The sequence below is a fragment of the Mesoplodon bidens genome (assembly GCF_964165515.1).
Source record: "Mesoplodon bidens genome assembly, chromosome: 1".
Classification (NCBI taxonomy): Eukaryota; Metazoa; Chordata; class Mammalia; order Artiodactyla; family Ziphiidae; genus Mesoplodon; species Mesoplodon bidens.
Genome location: NC_138176.1, coordinates 171882334 through 171908543, shown reverse-complemented (window position 1 = coordinate 171908543; position 26210 = coordinate 171882334). Strand labels below are relative to the sequence as shown.

The 26210-nt window shown below is 52.4% G+C and overlaps 1 protein-coding gene across 1 annotated transcript in view; it reads left to right on the top strand.

Annotated features, from left to right (window-relative positions):
- COL13A1 (collagen type XIII alpha 1 chain) overlaps nt 1-21713 on the top strand; it is a gene marked incomplete at its 5' end in the record, with an annotated part of 81173 nt that extends 59460 nt beyond the window's left edge. Inside the window, 9 exons of the mRNA XM_081256793.1 lie at nt 657-698; nt 1676-1702; nt 2656-2736; nt 7921-7974; nt 9411-9464; nt 10497-10532; nt 16548-16625; nt 19582-19620; nt 21256-21713. Coding sequence (XP_081112919.1) covers nt 657-698; nt 1676-1702; nt 2656-2736; nt 7921-7974; nt 9411-9464; nt 10497-10532; nt 16548-16625; nt 19582-19620; nt 21256-21258 — 414 coding nt within the window. The 3' untranslated portion in view covers nt 21259-21713. The remainder of the gene's footprint in view (nt 1-656; nt 699-1675; nt 1703-2655; nt 2737-7920; nt 7975-9410; nt 9465-10496; nt 10533-16547; nt 16626-19581; nt 19621-21255) is intronic.
- Between the last annotated feature and the right edge of the window lie 4497 nt (nt 21714-26210).

Below are 26210 nucleotides of genomic sequence, written 5' to 3'. Positions count from 1 at the left end.
TCCACAGAGAGGAAGACCGCCCCGTGTTCCTTCGTGTTCTCTGTCCAGTCCGAATCTCTTTGACTTTAACCTGCCCTCAAGAGAAACAGAGACCCACAGTCCCCATCCTGTCTGTTACAAACCTGGGGAGCTTGAGGAATGTTCTTCAGAAGCATCTCAGTCTCCCCCCATTCCAGACAACCAGTCTCTCTTCCTTTAAGCTAAAGGTCTCAGACCCAAATGCCAACCAGGACCAGGCATGCAACAAATGAATGCAAGAAGTCTGGGTTAAAAATAATAGGGGGTGGTGAGGACTGAGGTAAACCGAAGAACTCAAGCCCCACCCGGAAGGGAAAGCTCTCATTGAGCTCCAGGCGACTGTAGCCATGCAAGAACAAGAGCCTGAGGCGGCCAGATTTTCTGGTTTTTCAGAAACATCCAGAAGAATAGACATTTTGAGGATATTTCATGGCAATGTTTGTTTGTTTTTTCAAAACACTGTGCAGGCTAATGAGTTGCTATGAGTTTCTGACCTGTTCTAGGCCTTTGGGAGACTGTGTGCTGGTAGTTCTGTCCTTCGGCCTTGCAGTCCCTAGCCGGACCCCAGGCTATGGCAGAAGGCAGGAGCCCTTAGAGTATAACAGGGGGTGGGCTAACTGTCTCCCTTTGGCTTCTAGGTTCCTGGGCCACCAGGGCCAGAGGGACCTCCCGGACCTCCGGTAAGTTTGGAGGGCTTGTCTGTGTCTCAGTCCACTGTGATTAGGTCCCTAACACCCCCTCCCCATGGCGGTCACTGGGCTTAACCTCAACCTTAGGTCACTATCACCTCCTGCTTCCACGGTGGGATTTTCACATCCACAAGCCCCTCCCTGCTCCTCTTCCCTCCCACCTTAAACAGGCATCGTCTCTGTGACACCAAGGAGCCTGGGCATTGCCCGGTTTCCCGGAAGCAGTTGACTGGCATGGCAGCCCCAAGGTCTGGTCCCAGGGTCTGGTCCCTCCCTGCAGGAGAAGGAGTCATTCTGTCACTCGGTTCTGCCCTTTGCCATCAGACATCTGCTCCTCTCCCGCTTTTATTCCTGCTAACCAGCCAGCAAGAAGACCAGGATTAAAATAGAAAGTGACCCATTTAAAAGCAGCCCCACTGGATTGGCCTTTCCATGGTTACAGATGATAAGGCACCTTTAAAGGGACCCCTATGCATTGGGCCTCGAGGGTCCCCAAGCATCCTAAACCAACAGATGCTGGTCCTTGCCTCTGCCGAGTTTATAGAGTCCCCGTGGTGATGGGCCACCCATTGTCATTGGTACAAGTAGTAGTAGTAGTAGTAGTAATGACAGTAGCCAAGGTATATTGAAACTTACTATGTGCCAGATGCTACTCTAAGCACTTTGCACATATTATTTAATTTTTGCTGTGTTCCCTCTGAATTTTGCCTTCATGAGACTCTGAATCTTCTCTCATGAGTCAGCTGTGTGGGCCACAGAGAGATTCTCAGTCCCTGGCTGGGGAAGCCTGGCTCAGACCCCACCCCAGGAAGTCCTAAGCTGGACCCCCCTTAGCATTCCCTTCTACCTCTCCGGGGCAGGGGCCCCAGGCCAGGCTCTGTACCCTAAGCCCTTGCTTTTTTGTGGTCCAACTTGTGGACAAGGAAATCGACTTAACTAGAGGTGCTTTGTTTTGATTCCAAACGCAGGGGCTCCAAGGCGTTCCTGGACCAAAGGTAAGAAGAGATCACGTGACAGGTGCTGGGTGAAGGGGGTGGGGGAAGGTGCTGTGTCAGTGAAGGCAGAAAAGAGAGAAAATGCTTCAGAGACAGGGGACCCAGCTGACCCCTTCCCTAAATGAAATCATGTGACACTTCAGCCAATGGGGTACCATTAGGACAGAATAAAGTCCTATGGTCCCGTTAACATCCATCATTGACACTGGGCAGGCTTTGGATTCAGGATTTTCCCATCCATCAATCAACCCTACAGAGTGACAGGTTAGATTCTTAACCAGTGATGAAATCCGTTTTCCATGTAACCTGCCCCAGACCCTTCACTCACCCTGAAGTATAGGTGGCAGACAGAGGGTGGCCTAGCAAGGGACCCCTTCCCAGGACCAAGCCCACTGGACTCTGGCCTGGGACTCTCCCAGCTCCCACCCCCAGCATTTCAAATGGATAAGAGGGGCTGGAGGCTGCTGGCATGACAACAGCCCTTGTCTCCTATCCTACACTGGCATTCTCCAGGGGACTGTTAGGCAGTTTCCTCTCCTGGTTAGTGTGGGAGCCTCAGAGCTCCAGTGGTGGCATTTCAGGCATTCGCCATCCAGTATCTGCAGGGTCCCAGTTTTTCTGCTATGCAAATGGTCATCTATGCCAAAGCCTGACCTGGAACTGACCTATGGGTTTGTCCCTACTCCTGCCATCCCTTTTCCCTTTGGGGACCGCAGAGTTACCACAGAGATACTCTGTAGTAACTGACTGTAACTGAGGTAGAGCCGGGCTAAGAATTCAGCAATTCTTGGGGTCCCCGGCCTGCCACCCCTGGGTCAGCCACCTCTACCTGCTCCCTCCTCTATCTACCATCCCTCCCCACCACCCATCCCCATCTGCAGGGCCCCAGAATGCACGAATGAGTCGTCTGGGCCATGCCCTTCTGTGATCTCGCCCATCTCCCTTTCCTTCAGGGGGAAGCAGGGCTAGATGGAGCAAAAGGAGAGAAGGGCGTCCAGGGAGAAAAAGGAGACCGAGGCCCTCTGGGATTACCCGTAAGTATCGTGGACCCGGCAAACTGGTGTGAGGGGCCTGGCCGGGCGGTCCTGAGGAGGTGCTGGGCAGGGCCCTGGGAGAAGGCCACTGGAAAACTCGAGGTTCTAGAGTTCTGAGCATTCCAGAGCTCCATGGGGTTCTGCTTTCCCACCTGGACAAGACCGTAGGCTCTAACTCTCTTACCGAGGGCCTCCTCTGGGCTGGCCCTGGCCTAGGTTCTGGAGGAATGTGAATCTGAATACGACAAAGCCCCCCACCCCAAGGAGGACCCAGCTGGGAGCCAGAAGGGGCCCAAGAACAGATCTCTGATCTCAGCTAAAGGCCCCAGGTCAGGGCGGGGGCTGCTCAGAAGGCGTCTGCATCTCCGGATGTCGGGCCTGGACTGGGCGAATTCCTTTGCCCCAAGCTCCAGTGACTGATGGTCTCATCACTGTCTCACCTGTCTCCAGGTGAGCGCATCCCTCCACCCATCCCGGAGCCCTGGGCTCCAACCTCCCTCACACCCCAGTGAGGTTGGCACTCTTTTCTTGTTTGTTTTTCAAGATCTGGAAGGGACTTTAGGGTTCCCTATAATCATTTTATTGGTGTGTTCAGAGAAAAAAGTGAGTCGCTTGTCACATATGAAGTCGATGGCCTGGCTGCACCAGAGGCTGCTCCTTCACTGAGGCCACAGCCTTGCAAAGGGCTCTTTCCAGCCACTGAGGCTTCCTCTGTGCTGGGCACAAGCCCAGTTCCCACCCCCAGGAAGCTGTAAAAAGCAGAGGAATGATGGGAAGCCCAGATGCCCCAGCTTGGCAGGGTTTGAAGGTCTGGTTAATGTAATCACAGCAACCAAACAGCAAGAACAAAAGGTATGATTACACCTCATTAGTGCATCAAATGTGGGAATATTTAAGGAGCGGATTCGCTTGACAGACTACAGTAAACTGATGACTTTAGCAGACACTCTCCCATGTCTTAAGCTGTGTCCAAAATGACTAAGTACTCTTTACTATTAAAGCGCCTTCCTGCCCACCCCCACTCAACCACAAACCTCTCCTTGTTCACCTTCATGGCTCCAATAACCCTAGTGAACATTGGGGAATTCAGTCAGGGGTTGAAATGAAGACCATACAGGTAATATAAACAAAGAAAGCGCCAGACGAAAGAAAAAGTACCCAGTCTATCTTTGATTTTTCAACTTTTGATAGAGACATGGGTACAGAGAAGTGCTTTGGCTAGCTTAAGAAAACAACAGAGCAAGCAGTGTTCATAAAGGGCAACTAACGTGGACGTCAGAGGGACAATAAGGAGTGGTGGGGACTGTGGTAACAGCCCTACTCAGTTCAGCTGACTGTTGCTTTGGGGGAATGAGGGTCCAGGATTTCTGCATATTCTAATTTTTCTAAGGAAGCTACACATCTGGCATTTGATGGGATATCTCCTCATTTTCTAATATTAAATCAAAATTATCTGCAATACTGCAACCCATACAAAATACGTCAGTGGCCCACGTATGGCCCCAAAAACTCCAGTTCATGCCCTCTGCGCCAGGCCTCTCAAGATAACTCAGTATTAACGCTGCACAGACAAAGTATATGGATGTTTAGCTAAAGTTCTGTTTTTAGGCTTCCCCTCAGTGTTTTACTTCATAGAGCAGCAGCCGGTGTTTCCAGGCACATCCTATTGCGTTCCTCTTATTTGCCCTACAGATGTGGTTCTCAGTGCTGGCTGCACATTGGAATCCCCTGGAGCTTTCCAAGTATGCTATATTCTGTTTGAATTGGGCTGGGGTAGGGCCCAGGCATCTGTATTATTTAACATCACCCCAGGAGATTCTGACATTGTAGCTGGGTTTGAGAACCACAGCTCTCTAGGCCATAAGCAAGATTGGTCCCCGAATTACGTGGTCCTAAAACTGAGAAGCGAGGCCCTGTAGGATCCTGCTACCCAACACCCTTCCCCCAGGAGGAAGCAGCTCCCTGCCCTCCCTTACCTGGGGGTATTCCCCCACCTTTAAAATCCTGAGGCCTAGGCTCGTTCCTGAGGCTCAGTTGGAAGCAGATTTCAAGAATTCAGTCCTTATTGGCCTAGAGTGTCCCAGTTGCTCTCTCCCTGCTTTGTCGTATTGGCATCATCAGATAATTGTACCCCTGTTCTCCTAGGTGGGTTGTAGGGGCAGCATCATAGCCCAGCATTGGAACAAGAACGCTAATTCCCACTGTATATATCACTTAATGCTGCATAGGGAGTGGGTCTTAATAGCGTCCCACCTGCCAGACAGTTTATTCCAAGGGATACATGGCCTTAGACCTCTGTCCCAGTCAGCTGCCCCTAAAGGCTTTTTCTATAAGAGGCCTTGTCTGGGATAATATGAATGGACTGATTTTGTGTTAAGCTTTGCAAACTGTAAAATGCCAGAGAAATGTCAGGCATCATTAGTATTGTCATTTAAGGCCCCAAGTCCTCCCACCTAGCTGAAGTTGAAGTAGGCCAGCCTCTACCCAGATTTCAAAGCTGGATGCTGTAATTCAATGCTGAGCCTCCTGGGGTCCCCCAGTGTGGCCTCGCCCCAACAGGTATGCAAAAAAGGCTGGGAAGACCACCCTCACCTGGGCCCCACCTGCCATGTAGGCGTGTCTTCCCCAAGTAAGACTGGTTCCGGGAAGGATGCACTAGCTCTGGTTCCAGACACCTCTCCATGAATTTACTATCTATACCTCTTTCCCTGGAACACTACAATCCCTTGGAAGAGAGGTCTCTGAGAGAGGATGAAAGGAGAGAGGGGAGCAGGGGGCACAGAGGATCGGAACGGCCACCTGCACTGATCTCCACCCAGCTTGCTCAGCAGTTGGCCACACTGCACTCAGTGTCTCCATGTTTTTGTTGGTTTTCATGTGAATACATTACCTGTCCTCCCAAGCTTATTTCTCCCATTTTGTTTAATTACCAGCATTTATGTCTGTCCAGAGTCACTGCTTCACTCACCTCTTCCCTCCCTGGTCCCTTTTTCTCCCTCCCATTCCTCCCTTCCCCTTCTTTTGGTCAAACTGTTCCCTTTGTCCAGGGAGCTTCAGGTTTGGACGGCAGGCCTGGGCCACCGGTGAGTGTCACTTCTCCATTACCCCTCAACCCCCCCCCACCCCACCCCACCCCTGGCCTGTAATCCCTTTCGTCTGTCCTGCTGTGGCCTCATTTTTTCAGTGAGGCATGCCTTATCCCACCACCAACACCAGAAAGTGCCATCTGTGCTCAGTTCAGAAGTGCTTATTCAGGCCTCTTGACCAAAGACAGCTGGCCTTCACCTAAATTTCCCTGTCCGTAGAATGCACCCAGGGTCCTCAAATCTGAATTTCCAGAACACTGGCTGTGGGGTGGGAGGCTGCTCCAGCAGCAAAGACTCTGTTCCTATAGGAGTGCTGACTTCAGCCTGGGACCCCAGCCCTAGGGGTTTGGGCCGTGACTCATCCCCACCAAACACAACAGTGTCTGTATGTGCCCGTCATGCTGTGTTGTCTTCATGCTGTGAGCTCTGTCCATCTCCTGTCTGCCCACAAGGGCTTTCTAGTCCTGTGCAGCCACCAGTCTGGTGTGTACATGGGTGGGGACCACACTGATGGGTGAGGGCAGGTGTAGCGCTTAGGAGCACACAGGCGAGTCCCAGCTCAGTGTTCTGACGGCATGTCACAACCACACCTTTCACTTCCTGTGGCACCACAGCTGCCCCCCACCACAGTCCCTTTCTTTCCATCCTCCTCGCACCTAGCACACCTTTCCCAGGTGGCCAGTCTGGGCTAGGGGCATTATCTGTGGCTGGAATCAGAGAAACCATGACTTTCCTCTCAACTAGTTATTTCATTCATACTGGACGGAGGGGAGCAGTGCACATTCATATATTCTGTCCCCTTTGGACCTGAAGGGTTTTTTTTCTTAAAAAATCAATAACACAACCTTAAAGGAAAAGGTTGGGAAGAGTGATCCTGCCCTGCCAGGACATTTACTGGACACTTCCTAGGTGTCAGGCCCAGCACCAAATGTGTGACATGTATTCATCCATTCTAACCTGGCCGCAACCTAGGAAGCAGACACTCATGCTATTATTCCCATTTTACAGGTGGGAAAACTGATCCTTAGAGAAGCCAAGAAACTTCTCCAATATCACAGTTATAGGCCTTTGAGGCAGGACTTGACGCTGGCCGGTGACTCCAGAGTGCTATTCTGACACTCTGTCACAGATGTCCACAGCTTTCCTTCTTCCCTCAAAGGAGCCACCGAGAACATCTTCTCCTCTTTGTTATTTTCATGTAAAGTAAATCAGCCTTTCCCCACCTTGCTCCTGCCCTGCCTATCGCAGCGACATTCGGAGCACCACCGGGAACTGCCCACAGGCCCAGGCCCAGTCCTCACGTCCTGAGCAAGAACTATACTCACCGAGGCAGAGCAATAGGAAGCTTGGAAATATAGACTCCGTCTAGTCGGGCCGTGAATTAGGCACCTGGAGAAGGTGTTTAATTATGCCTCAGCAAGCCCTGCTGTGGCTCTCATCAACACAGCTCTGGGCTGCAGCCCCGAGTCAGGAGTGCTTAGGACCCACCTCCCTGCCAGGCCAGTGTCAGCAGACATCCGAAGCATACTAATCCACTCTCCAATCCAGCCTGTTCCCTAGGGCCTGGGATGGGGACAGAAGGCCTGGCCGGAGGCTGAAGGCCAGGGCCAGGGCCCACAGTGGGGGCGGGTGGCGTGGGCGGTGGCTGAATGACCCTCCCACGCCTGCCTCTGTGTGTGCGTCTGCATCGGTCTCTGTGGCATGAAGACCCTCCCGCTGCATGTGGAGCTGCGTCAGCAAAGGGGTGCCAGCCCCCGACCTCCCCACCCCTGGGATGGCGTCAACTCCCTCCCAAGCGCTTCTGGGAGCAAACTAAGCAACTGTTCTGCCGTTTTCAGCCTTGGCAAGCTTGGTTGTGAAACCAAAGGGGTACCTTCCTCAAATCTGGCTCTGAGGCAGGGGGGAGGTGCTCTCTCCCCGAGGCCCCCAAACCCAAACAGGAACGCGGCCCGGTCCAATGACCGCCCTGAACAAGCCTGGCCTCGCCAACCCTGAAAACAGGGCCTCTGGACCTTGCTCATCTCCAGGTGTCATGCGGGGCTCCCGGGGCTCCCCTCGGCGTCAGGACTCTCACCTCTGCACTCTTTCACCTCCCCAGGGTACTCCGGGACCAATTGGAGTTCCAGGCCCAGCGGGACCAAAGGGAGAGAGGGTGAGTGCTCAGCGAGCCGGGAGCCTGGACCACCGGGACAAGGGGCCCCGCTGCCCCTCTCAGCCTCGGGTCCTCAGCCCCTGCGCCTGCAGCCCACAGGGCCACCGCGTCAGCCAGCCATCTCGGCCCCCATCCGTTCCTCCTCGACCCGGCGGGCACCTCATCCATGTCTTCTCTTTTTTTTTTTTTTTTTTTTTTTTTTTGCGGTAGGCGGGCCTCTCACTGTTGTGGCCTCTCCCCTTGCAGAGCACAGTCTCCAGACGCGCAGGCTCAGCAGCCATGGCTCACGGGCCTAGCCGCTCTGCGGCATGTGGGATCTTCCCGGACCGGGGCACGAACCCGTGTCCCCTGCATCGGCAGGCGGACTCTCAACCACTGCGCCACCAGGGAAGCCCCATGTCTTCTCTTGATGATCCTCCCAGCCCATGGGGTGGCAGGCAGGCCTGAGGTGCTCATTTTGTAGCTACAAGTGGACAGAGACTTGGAGAGCTTCCTTCACTCAGCTTCCGGTCACCTGGCATCGGTCCCAGGTGCCACACAAGGCCCCAGGCCCTGCTGTCACCGGACACGCCTCAATTCTGCAGTGATTTAGGGATACGGCATGAAACAGAGTGCCAGGTGGTGTTAGAAAACCTGGGAGACCTCGAGAAGCCAGGAAACCTGTGCCTCAGGCCGGCTGCCAGGGGTCACGTCTCCCGCAGCCAGGGCGGCGGGCGGAGGCGGGAGAGTTCCGCGCGTCGGCTCCTCCCAGCCTGGCCCGGTTTCCGCACCGCGGGGCCTGGGGTCGCTGGGGACCCAGCTTGGGTGCTGGACCTCTGAGTGGCCGTCTGCTGGCCTCTCCGCCTGCGGGAGCAGCTCTCCCTCTTGCCTTCTGCCGCCGGGGGCTCTGTCGCTGTGCTCTCGGCTCTCGGGTCCCACGGCTGGCTGGCGGAGGGGAGGGAGGAGAGGGTGGGGAGCTTCTGGAGAGAGGCGTGGGCTTCCCTGAGATCACCAGCCACTTGGGGAACCAGGGTGGCTGCTCCGAGGGGTGACACAGCTTCGAAGAGAAATCAGAGCTTTTTTCCTCTCGCCGTTCTCCCCCGTCTCCCTTGTCCATGCCCGTTTCCTGCTCCTGTTCTCCCCACCCCTGCTTCTGCCTCTGGCCAACTCGTACCCCCGCTAGACACTGTCCAGTCCTTCCTAAGCGCGTTGGGGGGCCAGGCTCCGTGGAGGGAGGGTGAGAGAGGCTTCCAAGCCCCCTCCTCGGGGCAGAGTCCTCAGCCGTCACCCCACCTTCACCCCACCCTCCACCCAGCCCTCGCTTCCTTGTGTGTAGGGGGGGTGTCTCTTTGAAGAGACTGGAAAGGTTTCCCAAGTTTTGTATGAAAACAGAAAATGGCTGACGGGAGGTTGTTACCATGTCAGAGAAGGCTTATGTGTTCTTTCTCCGGTTTCAGGGCAACAAAGGCGACCCTGGGATGACAGGACCAACGGGAGCAGCTGGGCTTCCTGTAAGTCTCGTGGACTCAGAGGCCGCTCTCCACCTGCCCTGGTCCCCCACAGAAGCACTGCCAAAACCGAACACCCAGAGCCTGGGGCAAAAAATCCAGGGCCAAGCGACAGTGCTCAGTTCTGTGGCAGTGGAAGCAGCCAACAGCCACTAGCCCACCCTCCTGAACTTCCCCGCCGGGCACCGCTAGAGGCGAGCCCTGGAGCACACGGCCCCCGTTAGGGAACCATGTCCTCAGCCGTGTGCACCGTCTGACTGGCTGTAGCAAACACAGATGAGCACCTTCCGCCGCAGGGCTCTGTGCTCAAGGCAGCGAGGGTCTCACAGGTGAATGTGCCACGGCCCGTACCCTCGAGGAGGGACCGAACCTGGTCCAGATCACCATCAGGCAAGGAGACGTCTCCTGAGACGGGCAGCTTCCCACGGGACTGGCTTTCCATTTGCAGCCGACGTCTCCTTGCTGGCTTATAGAAGTCGGCTGCCTACAAGAGCCAGGACTTTGGTTTCCCACCCGCTTGAAGGTCATACACTTGTTCGTGGGTTCCATGCTCGGCTGTGCTTTGGCTAAGTAGGCACCTCCAGCCAGTCTTTGCCTTGTGCCCACTCCCCAGCTAAGGACAAGGGGAGCAGCTGGCACCTTGAAAAGAGGGGCTCAGGAGCTTTGGAGTCATTTTTCTAGCAAGAGGCTGGTGGGAGAGCCATCCAAATACCTGTCCTTCCAAGAGAGGTCTCTGCGCCCAGACCGTGTCCTCAGCATGAACCATCTAGAAGAACTCGGCCGCAGGCCAGGGCATTGGTGCAGAGTGGGAAAACCAGAATTGTGTTTGACTTTACCCATAACTCGTTATCTGTCTCTAGGTCAAGTTCCTTGAGCAGTTTTCTCCTTTGTCCCCCTTCTGTAAAATGGGGATAATTAAGCCTGTCTCCGATGAATTAGGCACCGGTAAAGAGCTTTATGAGCCTGGAAGGAAGGACTGTATGGCCATCCTGTGCTTTCTCATTAATGTGTCTTCGTTTCTCTGATTTATTGCAGGGTTTACACGGACCACCCGGGGATAAAGGAAACCGGGTGAGTCTGAGTCCTCGCACTTTGGCTCTGGTTACTAATGTCATCATGGTGAGGTGGAATGACCAACTGGGGATTCCTGACCCAACACGAAAATACAGTTTTTCCTGATATATCATCCTAAATTAAAAGGCTTTATAGTGAGGGGCTTCATCCATAGCGTTACAGGGAGCCCGGGACCTAATCTTGAAATTGAAGCATGTATTTTTCCGCGTGGAAAGGGGAGGCTGAATCCCAGGGCAGCCATCAGATTAGCATTGCCATCCAGTAACAGTAGTCATGTGCCCAGCTCTCTCTAGGTTGCCCTGATAATGGGCCCCTAAATGATATTTTTATATCCATCGTTGCTGAGTCCTAGTCTTCTGACACTTAGTTTTACCAGGCATCCCAGGCCACTGGTGAGAGAGAAAATAAATCCCAGTTCCAAGAACAAGCAGACAGCTGTTGTATACAGCCAATCCTTTAAAAAAAACTATCCCAGCCATTATTTCTCTTGGGAAGAATTGGCAGGACTGTGAAACAAATCATGCCTTTCGAGGCCCCCAGCTGTCCCTTTGGTTTCTGCCGTGTTCACCAGGACGCAGTTACTAAGCGTCTGTCCACAGCACCCACAGCCACCTGATGGCACATGACACGTGGCACGTTTGTGCCCAGGAGAGATCATCCCACTACATCTGAACGAGGGATGACTTTTGGGTTCCTTTCTAGAACATGTCATTGGCTGCCTCATCACATGGGTTCTCAGTGGGATGCACGTCCCCTAGAAGCCCAGGAGCATCTTCTAGTGGGAATAATACCCAAGGATCTTAGAGGTAAAAGAGGAGTGGGACGAACCGATGGAGAAACGAGGCCCTGAACTATGATAACATGTTCTGAGTTCCCAGGAGTGTTAGAGCAGGTGGCTTCCAGAACCCAGGCCTTCCGCTGATCTTTGAACACCGATAGCCGTGTTTATGGCTAGAACATGCCAGAATCTGTACGTTTATATCTGGCATCAATGCAAGTCTCTTCCATTTAAGATCGATTTATCGAACGCTTCCATATTCCTAAATTTTCCTTTCTGGCAGCTGGTCAAAAGCAATCAATTTGTCCCATCTATTCTATGAACAAGAAGGAAGAGACAGAGAGACCCCTCCCAGACCGTCCATGGGGAGCCCAAGTCTAGGAACCCCTGGAATAAACAGACCTACTTCCAGAAATGGGCCAGCCTGTTCAGGCAGGCTGGGAAGCCCACCTTCGTTACTGTGGCATCCAAGAATTTAGGCCACTAAAATAATTGATCATTGCACCTCTCAGTTGACATACTAACCTCCTTTCTAATTTAGGTCTAAAGTGTTCCGGTGTTCTTTGTTAATTCGATTAACACTTGTTAAACCTATCTCTTATGACTTTTTCAGTTGGCTTGAGGCACTGGGCATTTGAAGGCTGCAAAGCTAGTCCTCCCATTGGTGGTGACTGTGTGCTCTAGAGGACAGGCAGGTGGACAGGGGCGGGAGGCTGGTGGCTCTGACGCTCAAGGAACAGAGGTCATTGAATAAGCCGCTGAGTCCCCACGATCCAGTGGGGAAATATTTCTTCTCCACTTGCCGTGTCCAAGGTTTTATACACTTCCCCCCAGTCCCACATATAAATCAGCAATATGTCAGTAAAAGTCAAGTCCAGAAAACAGGCAAGGTACCTGAGCCTTCCTCTGAGCGCACCATAAAGAACCAGTCGACTTCTTCTGAAGGGCAGGTTTCCAAATCAAGGACCAGCTTGTTCTTCCATCCAAGACATCTGACTCTCTGGATACCAGAACATCCTAGAAGAGTCCCACCTACATCTCACCTCCTCTTCCAGACCTCTTTATACCACCAGCCCTAACAGGACTTCTGAGGGGAGAGATGAGGGCTTGGTAATAAAAGCCTACAAAATGAAGAAAGGTCCAGGCAGAGTCAGCGCTGTGCCCTGACCAGTGTTTTCTGGTGCCTGGAAGCTCAGCATGCTGACCCTTTTGTCAAAGTAAAAGGCCAGGAGTGCTTAGATGACATTCTAGTTGGAAGCTTCACTGTTTCTCGTGGAGGTGAAGCTGGAGATGTTCAAAACACCCGTGCCCACTGAGTGTGGAAGGGGGCTCCCAAGCTTTGCCCCCTTCACACCCGGGTTCCCCATCAGAGAGGCTTGGGCGGGTTATCCTATCTCACAGCCTTAAAGCCATGCTTCTCCAAGTCCCGCCAGAGGATGGTCTTGGAGTCTCCTTTCTGCTCATGGAAGGAGGACGGTCCTTGTAGTGGTGGCCAAGGCCCAGAGCCCAAGATAGGCAGTTTTCTAAGGGGACACACATACCAGGGGAAAGATTCTGTCCTTGTCACTAGGGGCATTCTCCTGTCCCTTAACAGCTCTGTGAATTTGGCTCAGGAGCCACTTTTAGGATGAAACAGTCCATCAGAGGATAAAGGGTGGTGTGAATTTGGCAATTTGGGTATCAGGAAAATTGGGTGTAACCGTGGAGCTGCCTGCAAGCCAGCCAACTGAAAGGTCTGAGAGCGTGCGGTGAGGCTCCTCCCACTCTGCGAGAGGTGCCATCTGGGGTGTGTGTGTGTGTACATGTGCGTGAGTGTGGGAGAGTGCACGTGTGTGCATGTGTGTGCACATATATGTGTGCACACTTGTGTGTGTGCGTGTCTTGCTTCCCCAGGCCCCCTTACCTCCTAGCTCTCCCTCCTCTGCTCTCTGTCTCGGCCTCAGCCTGCTTCTTCTTTCCTTTACTCCTTCACTATTTCTCCCTCTAGATATGTTCACCCTATTATAATAATCCCATAGCCCGCATCCTTACCCTTCCACTCCCCCAACTTCAACTTATTTCCTCTAAACGCAGTTTTGTACGTTTACTTATTTTTTAAAGAAACCCCTGCCGCTTGACTCTCTTTGCCCCTCTCCCGTACCAGCTAGAATCCCCTCTGCACCAGGGCCCTTTTCGTGTCCTCTTCGGAAGAGGGGAGCAGGGAGGATGGAGGTGAGGTTACTACTCTACTGTCTTCAAGGGGCACCCAATTAAGGCTATTTCCTGTGCCCTTAGAACATGACGGCCCAGAGTGCAAGTTTCCCATCCTGAAGGGACCACCGCCGACCCTCTGTTACCCACAGGCACATCATCACCATCCCCCACTCCCCGGGAGCTTCTCTCACCCTCTGAATTTAGGGAACTGTGCTCACTTTTGCACTGGCCTGACCCAAAGAGAATAAGGGGCCACATTCCTGAGAAAGTTTCCCATGGGTCTTCCCCCTCCAAACAGCTAGTGGTTTTGCTTGTCCACTGTCTGCAGATTAATCGTGCCATGACTTCCTCATTGGTGGGCATATCTTAGAGCCAATGAGATGACCCCTAAGATGCATATACATGTTTCCTCTTAAACACATCTTATTTTCTAAGTAAGCATCTGCATTTTAGAAAACTCACTTAGAAAGATGTGTTGGCAATTGCAGGCAACCTCTGGAATCAAGAAATGTGGGTAATTTCCAAAGACCTGGAGAAACGTCAAAAGTATTCTTATCCATTGCCTCCCTCTAAGGAACCCTGCAGCCTTCCACTGTGGGAACACGGTAGACACAAGACCGTGCCGCTGGCAGCAGCCTTGGCTCCTGTACTGGCTGACAAGAAGTAGCGATCGTTACTGCTCTCTTTATGAAGCCACTGTCATTTACTGAGCACCTACTGTATTAGTGCACATTTAGTGTTAAGCGCTAAATGTGCACAAAGGCCTCGCAACAAAGTTTTTTTTTTAACATCTTTATTGGAGTATAACTGCTTTACAATGGTTTGTTAGTTTCTGCTGTATAACAAAGTGACTCAGCTATACATATCACAACAAAGTTTTGAGGGAGGTATTATTATCCCCATTTTACAGATGAAGAAACTGAGGCTCAGAGAGGTTAAGTAAGTTCCCAAAGTCATGTGGCTGATAAGAGGCAAATCCTATTCTGGCTCCAAGCCTTTGCTCTGACCACTTGACCACCCACCCCAAGGGACACTGTGGAAGCCCCCAGGCATTAGACAACCGGCCTTCTGTAGAGGAGGAGAGTTCCCAGGAAGACTCTCCAGGGGCACACTTGGCCCCCTTATAGAGAAACCCAACATATAAAAATCCAAACTCAAATTCATTACAAAGAATTTCCCATAGCCCCGCTTTAAATGGAGAGTGACCCTGACACATACAAAATAGGGTTCAGTTTAGAAAGACGATGTTTACTGAAGCTTTTCAGAAACAAATGAATTTCTTGAACCAACATACCCATATACAAATAGCTGCCTATGACTTCAGACCAGGATGGGCCAGAGACACACATAAAATGGGAGGATCCAGCTGAGAACCAGGTGCCCCCTATGAGCCGTGGACACACACATACACACGTGCACTTGTACACACACGTGCGAGCACACACTAGTACATGCACACACTTGTGTACACATGCGCAAGCTCATATACACACATGCACAACCATGTATGTGCACACGCCTACATGCCGCATTCACATCCACATGCACACACACCCCAGGGCTCTAAACAAAATCACCTTCCCTCCTCATAGAATATCAAATAGAATATCAAAGGGACGAAAACCCGTTGGGACAAAAGCTGTCAGGCCAGACCCTTTCAAAAATGAACCCTCAAAGAGAAGGAAGTGGGTCCCCAGGTTCATTATAGATGCACTCTGGGCTCAGAATTAGCAAAACTGGCCACCAGTATCATCCATCTGCATTTCCTCCCACCTCTGGCTCCCAGCCTATTGCTCCCTGCCCCCTCCGCACCTGCCTTAGCCAAATTCTCAGGTTCTTGGAGGGGTGGGCTAAGGGACTGACCCCTAATCCTACTGGGGAGAATATCCTAATTGAGAGAATCTATTTTTCCCTCTTTCATTCTTTTTTTTTTTTCTGTCTCTAATGTTAACACATGAATGATCCTAAAGTTTTTATGTTATTTTTTTTTCTTGGACTAAACCATTATTTACAGGGGGAGAGGGGGAAGAAAGGCTCTAGAGGGCCTAAGGGGGATAAGGGAGACCAAGGAGCGCCTGGATTAGATGCCCCCTGTCCATTGGTATGTTTCCATCTATCACTTGGTTGTTCTGGGTTTTTCCTTGAGGTTTGCAAGCTGGAAACAAAGAAGGCAAATAAAAAGATGAAAACCAAATGACTCCACTGATGCTACCAAAACCAACCTGTTCATGTGGCTGATGAAATTCTGCCTGCTGTTGGTGTTGCCCTAAAACCACAGCTGCAAGTCATTCCCGCTAAAGCCCTTTCCTTTGAAGATGCGGAACAATTGATGTGTGGAAACGGAGACACCAGGAGGAAAGGGATTTGGGAGCAGGCCTTGGCTCTTAGCTCCAGGCTGGCTTTGGAAGCCAGTGTAGCAATTGGGAAACCCACCCCACATTTGCCTTCTTCGTTTCATGGCCACCTCTGTGGCCAGCAGTTCAAGCTGTCTGAATCCCCACTTGGTCAGGATGCAGGACACTGGGGTTAGCGTCTCCTGAGGGCCATCTGTGCCCCAAACTGGGCAGAATGAGGCCAGAAAGGGGCTTTCATACACAGCCTCCCAACGCGCACCAGCCATCCGGCTAAAACCTGTAAAGCTGCAGACCAAAATCTGTAGACAGACCCCCAGGAAGCCTTCCCAAACCAGCCAACGAGGAATGATTCGTGGCACATATGCCGGGCTTCTCAAGTGTCCCTCGACCCATTTGAAGGTCCTGAAATTATGATGCGCTAAAGTTGAAGTTCACCTGTGTTTACTCCAAGTGAGTCTAGATGGAGAGGGGGCTCGATGTACACGTTCCAGAGCTCACCTCTCCCAGGAGCCAGAGAGAGCGCAAAAGCTGAACTGGGGAGACGGGAATCAACTGGGATCTGGGGTTTATTTATAGATGCCTCGAGGGTCCTGCATCCTGGCCAGGGTAGGACAGGGCCTCTCCACGCCACAGTCGGAGCTGGCCAGCCTTGACCTAAATAATCATCGTGGTTGGTTTTGTGAACAGGGACACCGAGGTTTTAAAGGAGAGAAAGGGGAGCCGGGGTTACCAGGGCTGGACGGACTGGATGCCCCGTGCCCACTGGTATGGCATCACCCTTCCTTGCCTGCATGGCCAGTGTGGGCTTCCCCACGTGTGCGGCTTGTGCCTGCGTGCCTCTCCCGCTGCCCTGCACACTCCTGCTTGTCACTCTTCACTCTGTAGACACCAAGGGTCACCCTGCCTTAGCTGGTCCTCAGGGGGCTCCCGCCACGTTCCCCTCTTGCATGCAGAGTCTGCCAGGATGCTTTCTTGGCTTCCTCCTGCAGCTGCTTCAAAAGCCCATCACCTTAATGTGAGCGGCCCTCCCCACCCGATGCCAACCTTAGCTGCATCAGACCCTCCTTTCAGAACTGCTTCTAGACAAACCTGCCACCAGAAAGAAAGCCAGGGAAGTGGATTCTCAGGACAAGTTATTAGGATTGTGACTTCTCTTCCTTCACACACTGCAGTTAGTTGGAAAAGCATTGGCAACACATTTCAATGAGATGCCTGAGTTGGCCCCGTGTCCTGCTCCACTCCAGCATCGCACGATTTAGCAGAGGAAAGACGGGCACCTTATGAACACGGGGAAGAATGAGGAGTTCTAGAACCAAAGTAGAGGAGGGGGTACGCTGACTGTTCTTCCGGCATAGATCTGGGATCACTGCCCCGGTGACACCCCCAGAACCAGGGGACGGTCCAAAATCAGGATTCTAGATCCTGTAGGGTTCATCCTTTTTGCTTAAATCCCAGAAGACACTACAAGACCCTCCCTTGGTTTCCCTTTTTTTTTTTTTGTCTTTAGGTGGTTCACAAACAAAAAGTCTGGAAGAACCTGGAAAGGTTGAGAATGTAGTTAAGGAAGGGAAGGGAGAGACAGGGAGGGAGGGGAGACATTTAGGACCCGCTCCCAAGCATGTCCCACCTAAGTGGTGGCATTTCTGGTCCCGCTGGGCCCAGTCCCTCTCCAAGCAGGGACACCCGAGGCTTCTACAGCAATCCTTTCAACATACTGCAGGGGAAGCAGAAGAGGGCACTTCACTCCAAGGCAATTGGCTCAAAAACTTCCTGCTCTCCTAAATTTCTGGAGGAGGTTTGGAGCTCATGGATCTAGTTTCATACCAGTAATTGTCAGATGAGCATTCCCAGCCTCACATCCCCACCCCAGGGTAACACAGGAATTATCTTTGAACAGAAGAGAAAAAGTTATTTAAAAAAAAAAAAAAAAAAAAAAAAAGATGCTGTGTGACCCTGACAGGTGACCATAGAGCCCCTTGAAGGGAGTTTTTAGGACCACACAGGCAACACAAAGGACGGCAGAGCAAGCAGCGTCGCAAGCCTCCCGTTCCCGCCGCGCTCCCCACCTTCCCACCCCCACCTTGAACCCCCAGCATGCAGCGCGCACCGCACAGGCGCCTTTCTCAGCCGTGGAATCTCCCGCGCCCTCCGCGGCACCTCCGTTAACCAAGCAGCGAGGCGTCCCCTCTGCCGTGACCCTTCCCACGATCTGAACACTTGAGTTCTGCCGGCTGCAGCCTGGCTTCCCTGCTTCTCACCCACACAGTGTCACTCCCCTCTGCCTGCCCAGCCCTCCTCTGTCCCCCCTGCCACCATCCACGTGCCAATGGGAATGCCCCTGTGGTCCACGGAGGCTCCTCTCCCTTCCAGAGACCGTGTGAAGTGTCGCATTGTGGCGGGCTGGGGAAAGGGACAGAGGTTTTCATGGAACCCTGGGATGCACCACCTCGCCCTGCAGACCCTCCCAGACCCAGAAGGGACGATGAAAGTTATCTTGATTTGACCTTTAATGCAAACTGGCATTTTCTCCAATAACATTTGTGTTACTTTTGCTGTGGAAGTGTACATGCCTTGCCTTTCTTGTTTCTCATTGTTGCTGTTCGCCGTCTCCTGCGCTGTGTTACTGTGGGCGTGGGGCGGGGCTGGGGGGCTGTTGATCAGGAATTTTGGTACAAGGTAACTAGACTTCTGTGGCCGCCGTGCAGGGTCGGCTGTCTGCTGGATGCCAGGTGAGTGGTTTCGGCACCTGTCATGGGTGGATGAGTAGGTCCAGGGCACAGGGTGCTCCCATTCCGGCTTCGCGGGGGCTGACCACTTGCTGCGGTCCCCTGAAACCCCGTGTGCATCTCTTTCTCTGCCCTGGAGCCTGGAGTTCTAAAATCTGGGCTGCAATTCTAATAGACCCGGACTGAGAACCAGATCTTTGCCCTGGTTCAACCTCACCCTCCCCACCTGCCTCTCAGTGGTTTCTAGGTTCCCACAGGGAGTGCCAGAGCAGCCAGGATAGCAGGGCCCGAGGAGACTCGGGACGTCCTGAGGCTGTAGGTGCTCCGGAGGTGCACCGGCAAAGGGGACAAGGGCACCCGGTGGATTCCCATTCCACCACTGCCTCTTCCCCCCAAGTCCCCAGCAGTGGCTGTGCCAGGAGCCCTGCCTCCTTGCTGAAGGCACCTCAGGCCCACGTTGCAATGCCTGTGAGATCATCCCTCCTCCTCCTTACTGATCACCAGATGGGAATTGCCTAGATGTCCTCCCCCAGCTGCTAAGGAAGAGAGAAAAAATCAGAGAATGGGAGAAGTGGGGGGCGGTCGTTTCATAGAGCCGCACCTTCCCCAGGTTTTACAGAGGAGGAAACTGAGGCCCCCAAGTGCTGAGTGACGCGCACAGGCACCCCACACTCAATACAGCCCGAGGGGAGACCAGCAGGCCTCTGGTCTCTCCTCTCCACAGCATTCAGGTCACCTCTGCTTGCTGAGCCCCCAGGCTAGCATCTTGGCCTTGCACTGTAACTACATGTGAGCTTGGCCAATGGGCAGACGGGCAGGCTTGCTTCCTGCCTCCTTTCGGCTCGGCCCTGGGGTAGAGAAAAGAGACAGACTATATCAGGGGGGCCGCACCCTGATCAGCCGCCGCAATGTTTGTGGCCCTTGTTCCCCCTGTCCTGCTGCTTGGTGGGCCGTCCCGCAGAGTCTGAGCCGTCTGCCTTCCTTCCTCACTGCAGGGTGAAGATGGCTTGCCAGTCCAGGGCTGCTGGAATAAGGTAAGGCTTCCCAGGGTTCTAGTGCCTTGGAGCGGCGGTGTCCTTGGGCTCCTTTCTCTCTGGTGGAATAAAGCACGCACGATTTCCATTCTGGGCCTTTCTGCAGATGAGGTAGCAAGACATGGGTCAAAAAAGGAACGATCCCACCGGCAGGGTGCCCATTAAACACCCTCGCACTCACTGCACAAAATTGAGAACATTTAAAAATGATTTTTAAGGCATCCGCAACCCCGAGTGTATGGAATTTCCATGTAGTCAGACAGATAAAATCTTTATGCTTTGTGTGGTTAAATTATACAATACTTCTCCTGCAAGGAGTTCTAAACCATGTTTTAAAATTAGTTATTATTAGCTAGTCTCATAGTGTTCGTAGGAGGCCATTTAAGCCATTATCCAGATGTAGGAGATCTAAGTTTTTTAAACTATAAAGTCACATAGATTCTATACCTCCTCCTAGAGATTGGCCAGCTCACCACTCTACCTTGCGCCCCTGGAACTTAAGCTCCATGCTTCTGCACATGAGACCTGCAGCCCAACCTCTCTTGGGTTCCCAGAATTCCTACCAGCAATGAGGTTTCATTTGTTCACACTTGCCCCTGCATTTGCCATCGTTAAAGCCACCTGGCAGCACTGGGCTGTGCCCTTACATGCAATCACCCCACTCATCCAGGGCCTCCAAAGTGCAAGGCTCCCCGGCATGACCAGGGCCACTGGTTTGCTAATCCAGAAGCCCAACTTGGTCCTGGCAAAGGTAGCAGCTGCCATGCAGCCCCACCCACGGCCTCCCTCCACCTTGCCTCCCACTCAGAGACTTCATGCCAGCCCTTTATCACTGAGGTCTCAAGGTGTGGGTTCATCCTCATTAAAGGGCTGGAGTCCACTACCTGCCTGAGAGTTTGCGCTTAGCTAATCTAGTCCTGCCCAGTGAAAGCAGTCACACTTACAATGAGATGAATACAATCCTCTGGCTAAGTGCCCACAATCTCATTAGTTCACGGGATTCACTAAAAGCAATGAAACCACCCAGGTACCTAAAGCACCCCTAACCAGAGAAAGGGAAAGCTCAGCCCTCAACGGAGATGATGCCTCCCCAAGAATCTGTCTCTCTCGCTGTGCCTCACCCTCTCGGTGAGTTCCTGTAGACCTAGTTAGCTCCAAGAAGGAAAGGGGTATGTCCCCTAAGAAAAAAGATCTTCTTCGTCAAGGTTGCTGTGGATGGTTAGGAGATAGAAATGGTTGGGCTTAGCAGGGGAAGAACAGCCTACTCTCGAGAGCTACAGTGTCTGGGAGAAACAACTAGAGAGCCTGGTGTCTGTTGGTTCACACCATAAATTCATTTTGGGAAGATGCAGTTAGTTCAACAGCCAGGCCTCCAAAGGCAGCATAGGGAGAAAGAGCCCTCTAGTGGCCAGGATGGGGAATGACTGGAAAGAGAAAGCGGTTTCCCACCCTCAGGATGCTGAGTCAGCACCAGGGTCTTGGAACGAAGGGGGTTCCTGGCTCCCCCAGTTCCCCTACCCAAAGCTCCCATCCAACCCAGGACAAGACCCACCTCGTCTCCCACAAGGGAAATAAACACTCACAGACCAACTGACGCTAACTCCATGTTGCATTGTGTTTGTTTTTGTTTTGCAGTGATGCCTCTAACCTGGGATTGGCCTGTGTGTGTGTTTGTAAATAGAATATTTATTTTTATACAGTTTTCACTTTTTGAAAATGCCCGAAGTATGATGCATCTTACAGATTATTAAAAAAAAGGAAAGCCTGCATATTTTGTACAGAAAACACCAACCTCTTCCCTTTTGTTTACAAGATGTTTTGTATACGTCTAAGACTCTAATACACTTTTCGTTAGTGAGTACGGCTGTACGTTTGCATGATATTTGTGCACACTTATTAAGTATTGAAGCTTAATAAATTATTGTGTTCCAGTGCCAAAGGGGGCCAACCAGCACTCAGGTGCTGGCTAGTTTATGTGTGACTTCAGAGATACGTGGAGTTCCATGGTGTTTGCTAAGCTAGGTGTGTCTCAGAATATTTTAAACTCTTATGGATTTTCATTATTAAAAAAATTAAACATGGCAATTCTTGATCCTGATTCATCACTAAATTAAATACATTCTTTTCTTGTGAAATCAGGAAGTCCCAGAAGCGGGGGTCCTCAGAAGTTTAATGGTTTGAACCATTAAGTCCAACAGAGGGAGGGCTGGGATTATATTAAGCAATCTCTATTATAATGTACCCCAAGTTCATTACCGTGCCACGTGAGTGTGTAAAGTTCAGTTGTGCTGAAACCCTCGAAGCCCCCAAGGTTACAAAGGGCTACTTGCTACTGCTTTTGTTTTTTGGTGGGTTTTTGTTTGTTTTTCTTTCTTTTGGGCTGCAATCACTAGTAGCAGCTATTGCTGATGATGGCCATTCGTTTGCTATAGATTTGCAAGGTCTACTCACAACTAGCAGTTGAAAAGTTTGCCTCACAGCCATTCCACTCCAACAAAGAACGCTCAGAAAACAGGAATCTGGGCAAGATATTGGCAATCTGAAGCTGTTTTTATTTTTTAAGAAGCAGAGTTTTACGTACAGAAGCAGGTTTTCTGTACTGTTCTTAGTACAGTGCTTATAAAGGTCTTGCTGCTTATAAATAAAATAAACCTATTTTAAAGACTAGGTAAGTATTACCTATGGGGCAGCACACAGGTTTACTGTTACGTGTTACAACATAATTGGTGCTTCTAGAGGGCTTGAAAATAACGAAGTACTTGGGTAATTTAAACACCCCCCCATTTTGTTTGCACTTTAGTTTGTCTTTATATGTATATCCTTTCATCATAGACAGCACAAAGTCACACTGAAACGGAGACCCTGTCCACGCATGGTAACAGAAACTCCAAGTTAATGAGCTTCACATTCGTGCGACCCCTGCCACATTGTGGGGTGAGGTCGCGCTCACAGACTCTTATCTTCACGGGACCGCAACATGCTGCCCAGACCCCAGGGACCTTACCAGCATGCTTACCAAACATCCACTCAGATATTTTGGAAATCAGACACCTTCCTCCCCTGAGTCTTGGCTTCCTTGTTTGAAAAGTGAAGCAGTTGAATTAGAGCTGCTGTCTGGGGTCATCTCTCCCCTCCACTGGCGGCAGAGCATGAGGGACCCAGGCCCCAGCCACCAGCTGGTACACGTTGCTCTTTCTACTGAGGGAGCATTCCAGGATGCCACACTCCCCCGATAATCCTCAGCCCAGGGATGTTCCTCGTCCCGAGCCTGCTCCCCAGACGCTCCACCAGGCACAGTGAGGGCAAGCCTGGCCCTTTCAGGGGTTAAGACAATATTTTAATTTTCATTTCTTTTAAACTCAAAAGAAAAAAATGAATATATAATCATGAATCCAGCCAGGGTTATATTTATCTTTCTACCAGAGCAGTCACAAAATATAATTTTTTTGTATTTTTCTGGAGGAAGGAGTCCACACAGGCAAAAGTGCCCAGAGCCCCTGAAAGTCGTAGCACAGCTCTGCCCAGCCTCTGCTCCTGGAGATGTGCTCTTGCCCTGGCTCCACTGACTTATGCCTTCTGCAATGCCACCGTCCTCACCTCCACCCCCTCATCTGAGGTCCTGAGGAATCAGAGTATAACCTGGTTTTCCTAGACCCACCGCCTCATTCCCTTTCAGGGTCTCACTGGAGCAATCAGAGCCCACTGATGATCTCAAAGTAGAGTCAAACATAAACTGGAAAGATCCAGAAACTGAGATTCTGTGTTAGCTGAAGACCCTGAATAACTCTTGAGCAAACCAAAACCTTACTCTGTTTCCATCCTGGTGTTATTATTCATTTATTTATTACACCTCAGCTAATAAATACCACAAAGGATTCAAAGTCACTTGCAAGAATACAGATAATAAAATAGAAATATGTGTAAAGAAGAGTTTAAACGTCAGAGTCAAGGAAAAATAAATCAGAGGCAGTGGCAGGTGAGCCCAGGGTAGGCAGGGAAGAACCTCACACATTTCACCCCCAGGGGCCTGGTGGGCAGAGAAAAAAAACAATCAGCCTGGTTTCAGCATCCACACTGCCCTCCCCTGGGGGGCAGTTCACTGAGGCTGGACGCTGTGTACACACACTGTCTCCCACCGGGGTTTGGTGCCTCGTGTATCCTCAACCCGGACATCCTCCCCATCACAGGGCTGCGGGCGGCACACTCCCAAACCCCAGGCTCCTGACGTCAGGGAGCCCCAGGCCTCACTACTTGGACCTTAACCCAGCTCAGCTCCATGTCAGATGGGTTAGAAGCAGGGAGACAAACGGTCAGGAAGCAGGGGGGCTCAGCACTCATGCTGGCAGACAGGAGAACAGGAAGAGGCAGGTGCTAGAGGGACGGTGCGGGGAAGGGGGCAGGTGCCTTGCAGGAGGGATGGACTGGGGGCGCCGCACAAAGCGCTGGTGGCAGAGAAGGCTCGGGGAGGTTAAAATGCTCACTCTGGTTCTGGGGACTTGCAGCCCCCCTTGTTGAGAGCTGCTCGCTCAAGGAGTGAGTGAGGCACCAAGCCCTGCCCGGGGGGCAAATCACGGCCCTGTTGGTGAATGTTCTCTGGGACCTGCAGGCAGCTGGTCTGGAGAACCACCTTCTCTGGCTCGCTCCCCTCCCCATGCGGTGGCACCAAGCGCACCTTGTAGCTGGCACTGTCTACTTAGAGACTTGCAAACACCCAGCTGGACAAAAGACTGAGCCAGTGCCCTCGTGGGTGACAGTGTAACAGAGTCCTCTAGGCCCAAATAAGGACTCTCATCAAGGTCAGCCACTTGTGCCTGCGCAGTCATGAGGCCAAAGGAAGCCCCACCTTGCTCAGGAGGTGACGGCCCTTCCACACACCCCACTGCCCCATCGCAGCCTCTCCCAGTGCTTCCTTCCTGCCTGGCCTCCCTTCCCGGGGCCCACTCCACCTGGCAGAATGGAATACCACAGACGTGGGGAGGGTCAGGGTCAGCCCGTGAAGGGGGAGGGCACTGGCTAGGAGTCGGGAGCCTCAGCTCCCAGCCCTTTCTATCTGGCTAACTATCTGGCCTAGGGCAACGCACTCCAAGTCTCAGTTTCCCCAGGTGTCAGTGACAGGTGACCTCTGACATCCTGAAAGCCCCTGATTCCACTGACCGTTCGGCTCCTGGGAGGACTGGGATGCTGGAGCATTCCATGCCCCTCCACCTAGAGTCATCTTGGGCTGTGAGAGTATCGTGCATGGAGCTGGCCTTGCAAATCTGTGTGCCGCACGCGTGTGCTTCGTAATCCTGAGTGACAAGACTCCTGGACTTGCCCTGGGGCGTGGGTGACTGGGGCAGCTTTCCTGGGGCAGCCGTGGCTGCAGAGATGGGGTCTCTCACAGAGGTGTCCACGCTGCTGCATTCGTCAGACAGTCAGCAGTACAGCTCTAACCACCCGGCATGCAGCTGGAGCCCCAAAGCCCCACGAATGTACAGGGACACTGCTGCCTTCCTCACACCAGGCTCTCGGCTCCCCTCCCGGTGCCCCCCCCACACACACCCGCAGCCTGGCCCCGCCCCCTACCTGGCACCTGGACACACTCTCAGGCAACTTGAGATGTCAAGCACCTAAGACTCCATCCACACCACCAAAAAGAGGGCAGGCCACTAATGAGTGACCCAGGAAAGAGGAGGAAATCCACATGGAGACGGAGGGCAGAGAAGGAAGCGGGGGACAGGGAGGAACAGCAGTTCATTTCTCCAAGGAGGGGAACTTTCAAGGGTGAAGGCTCCTTGCAGCACTGGAGGACGGGGCGGAGGGCGCAGGGAAGGGAGCTGGATTTTCGGCCAAGGCAGAATTCCACATGCAGTGACCCTCCAGTTCCTAGACCAGCCCTGCTTCTGAGGGGGCAGAGCTGAGCCAGGGACGGAAGTCTTGCACCACGGGGGCCTCCCCAGCAGGGCCTCCCTTTCCAGGTCTACTCGCTGGCCCCTGCATGCACCCTCTGCTTCCCCCTCCACACCTGGCCCGTGCAGGGCCCTGGGCCTGGAATGCCATGCTGTCTCAACTGTCAAAGGTCTACCTCCTTCTAAGGCCCACCTCAGACTCCATGGCCCTGGGAACCTCTCTGTGTTCCTCAGCTAGATGAGTCTCCCTCCCTGGAACAACGAGGAACTCTGTCTGCTTTTCTTCCTCCACCTTCTATTAGACTAGGAAAGTCAGTCTCCCATATTAGACAATGAACTCTTAGTGGAGAAGGACTTTCTCATTCACTGGGCTCCTGAGGGACCTAGCTCAGGTCTCCCTGCCAAGGGCCCTGGCCGGGGCTCATAAACTTCCCTGACCTGCTGAGTTATCAATCTACTTTATTAAGCACCTACCACGTGAAGGCACTGGGAGGCAGCTGGGGCTCTTAAGGACCGGAAGACACAGCCGGCCCTCCAGGACTTAACAGGGTGCCCAGCAGCGCAAGGACTGTGCTGAGTGCTAGTGAGGGCGCATCTGAGGAGGCCGCGGATGCCAGCGTGGCCAGAATGAAGCGAGGCCTGGGGGGTCCAGGAAGGAATTAATAGCAGAGAAGGAGGAGCTGACCGCTGCAGACAGGCGGG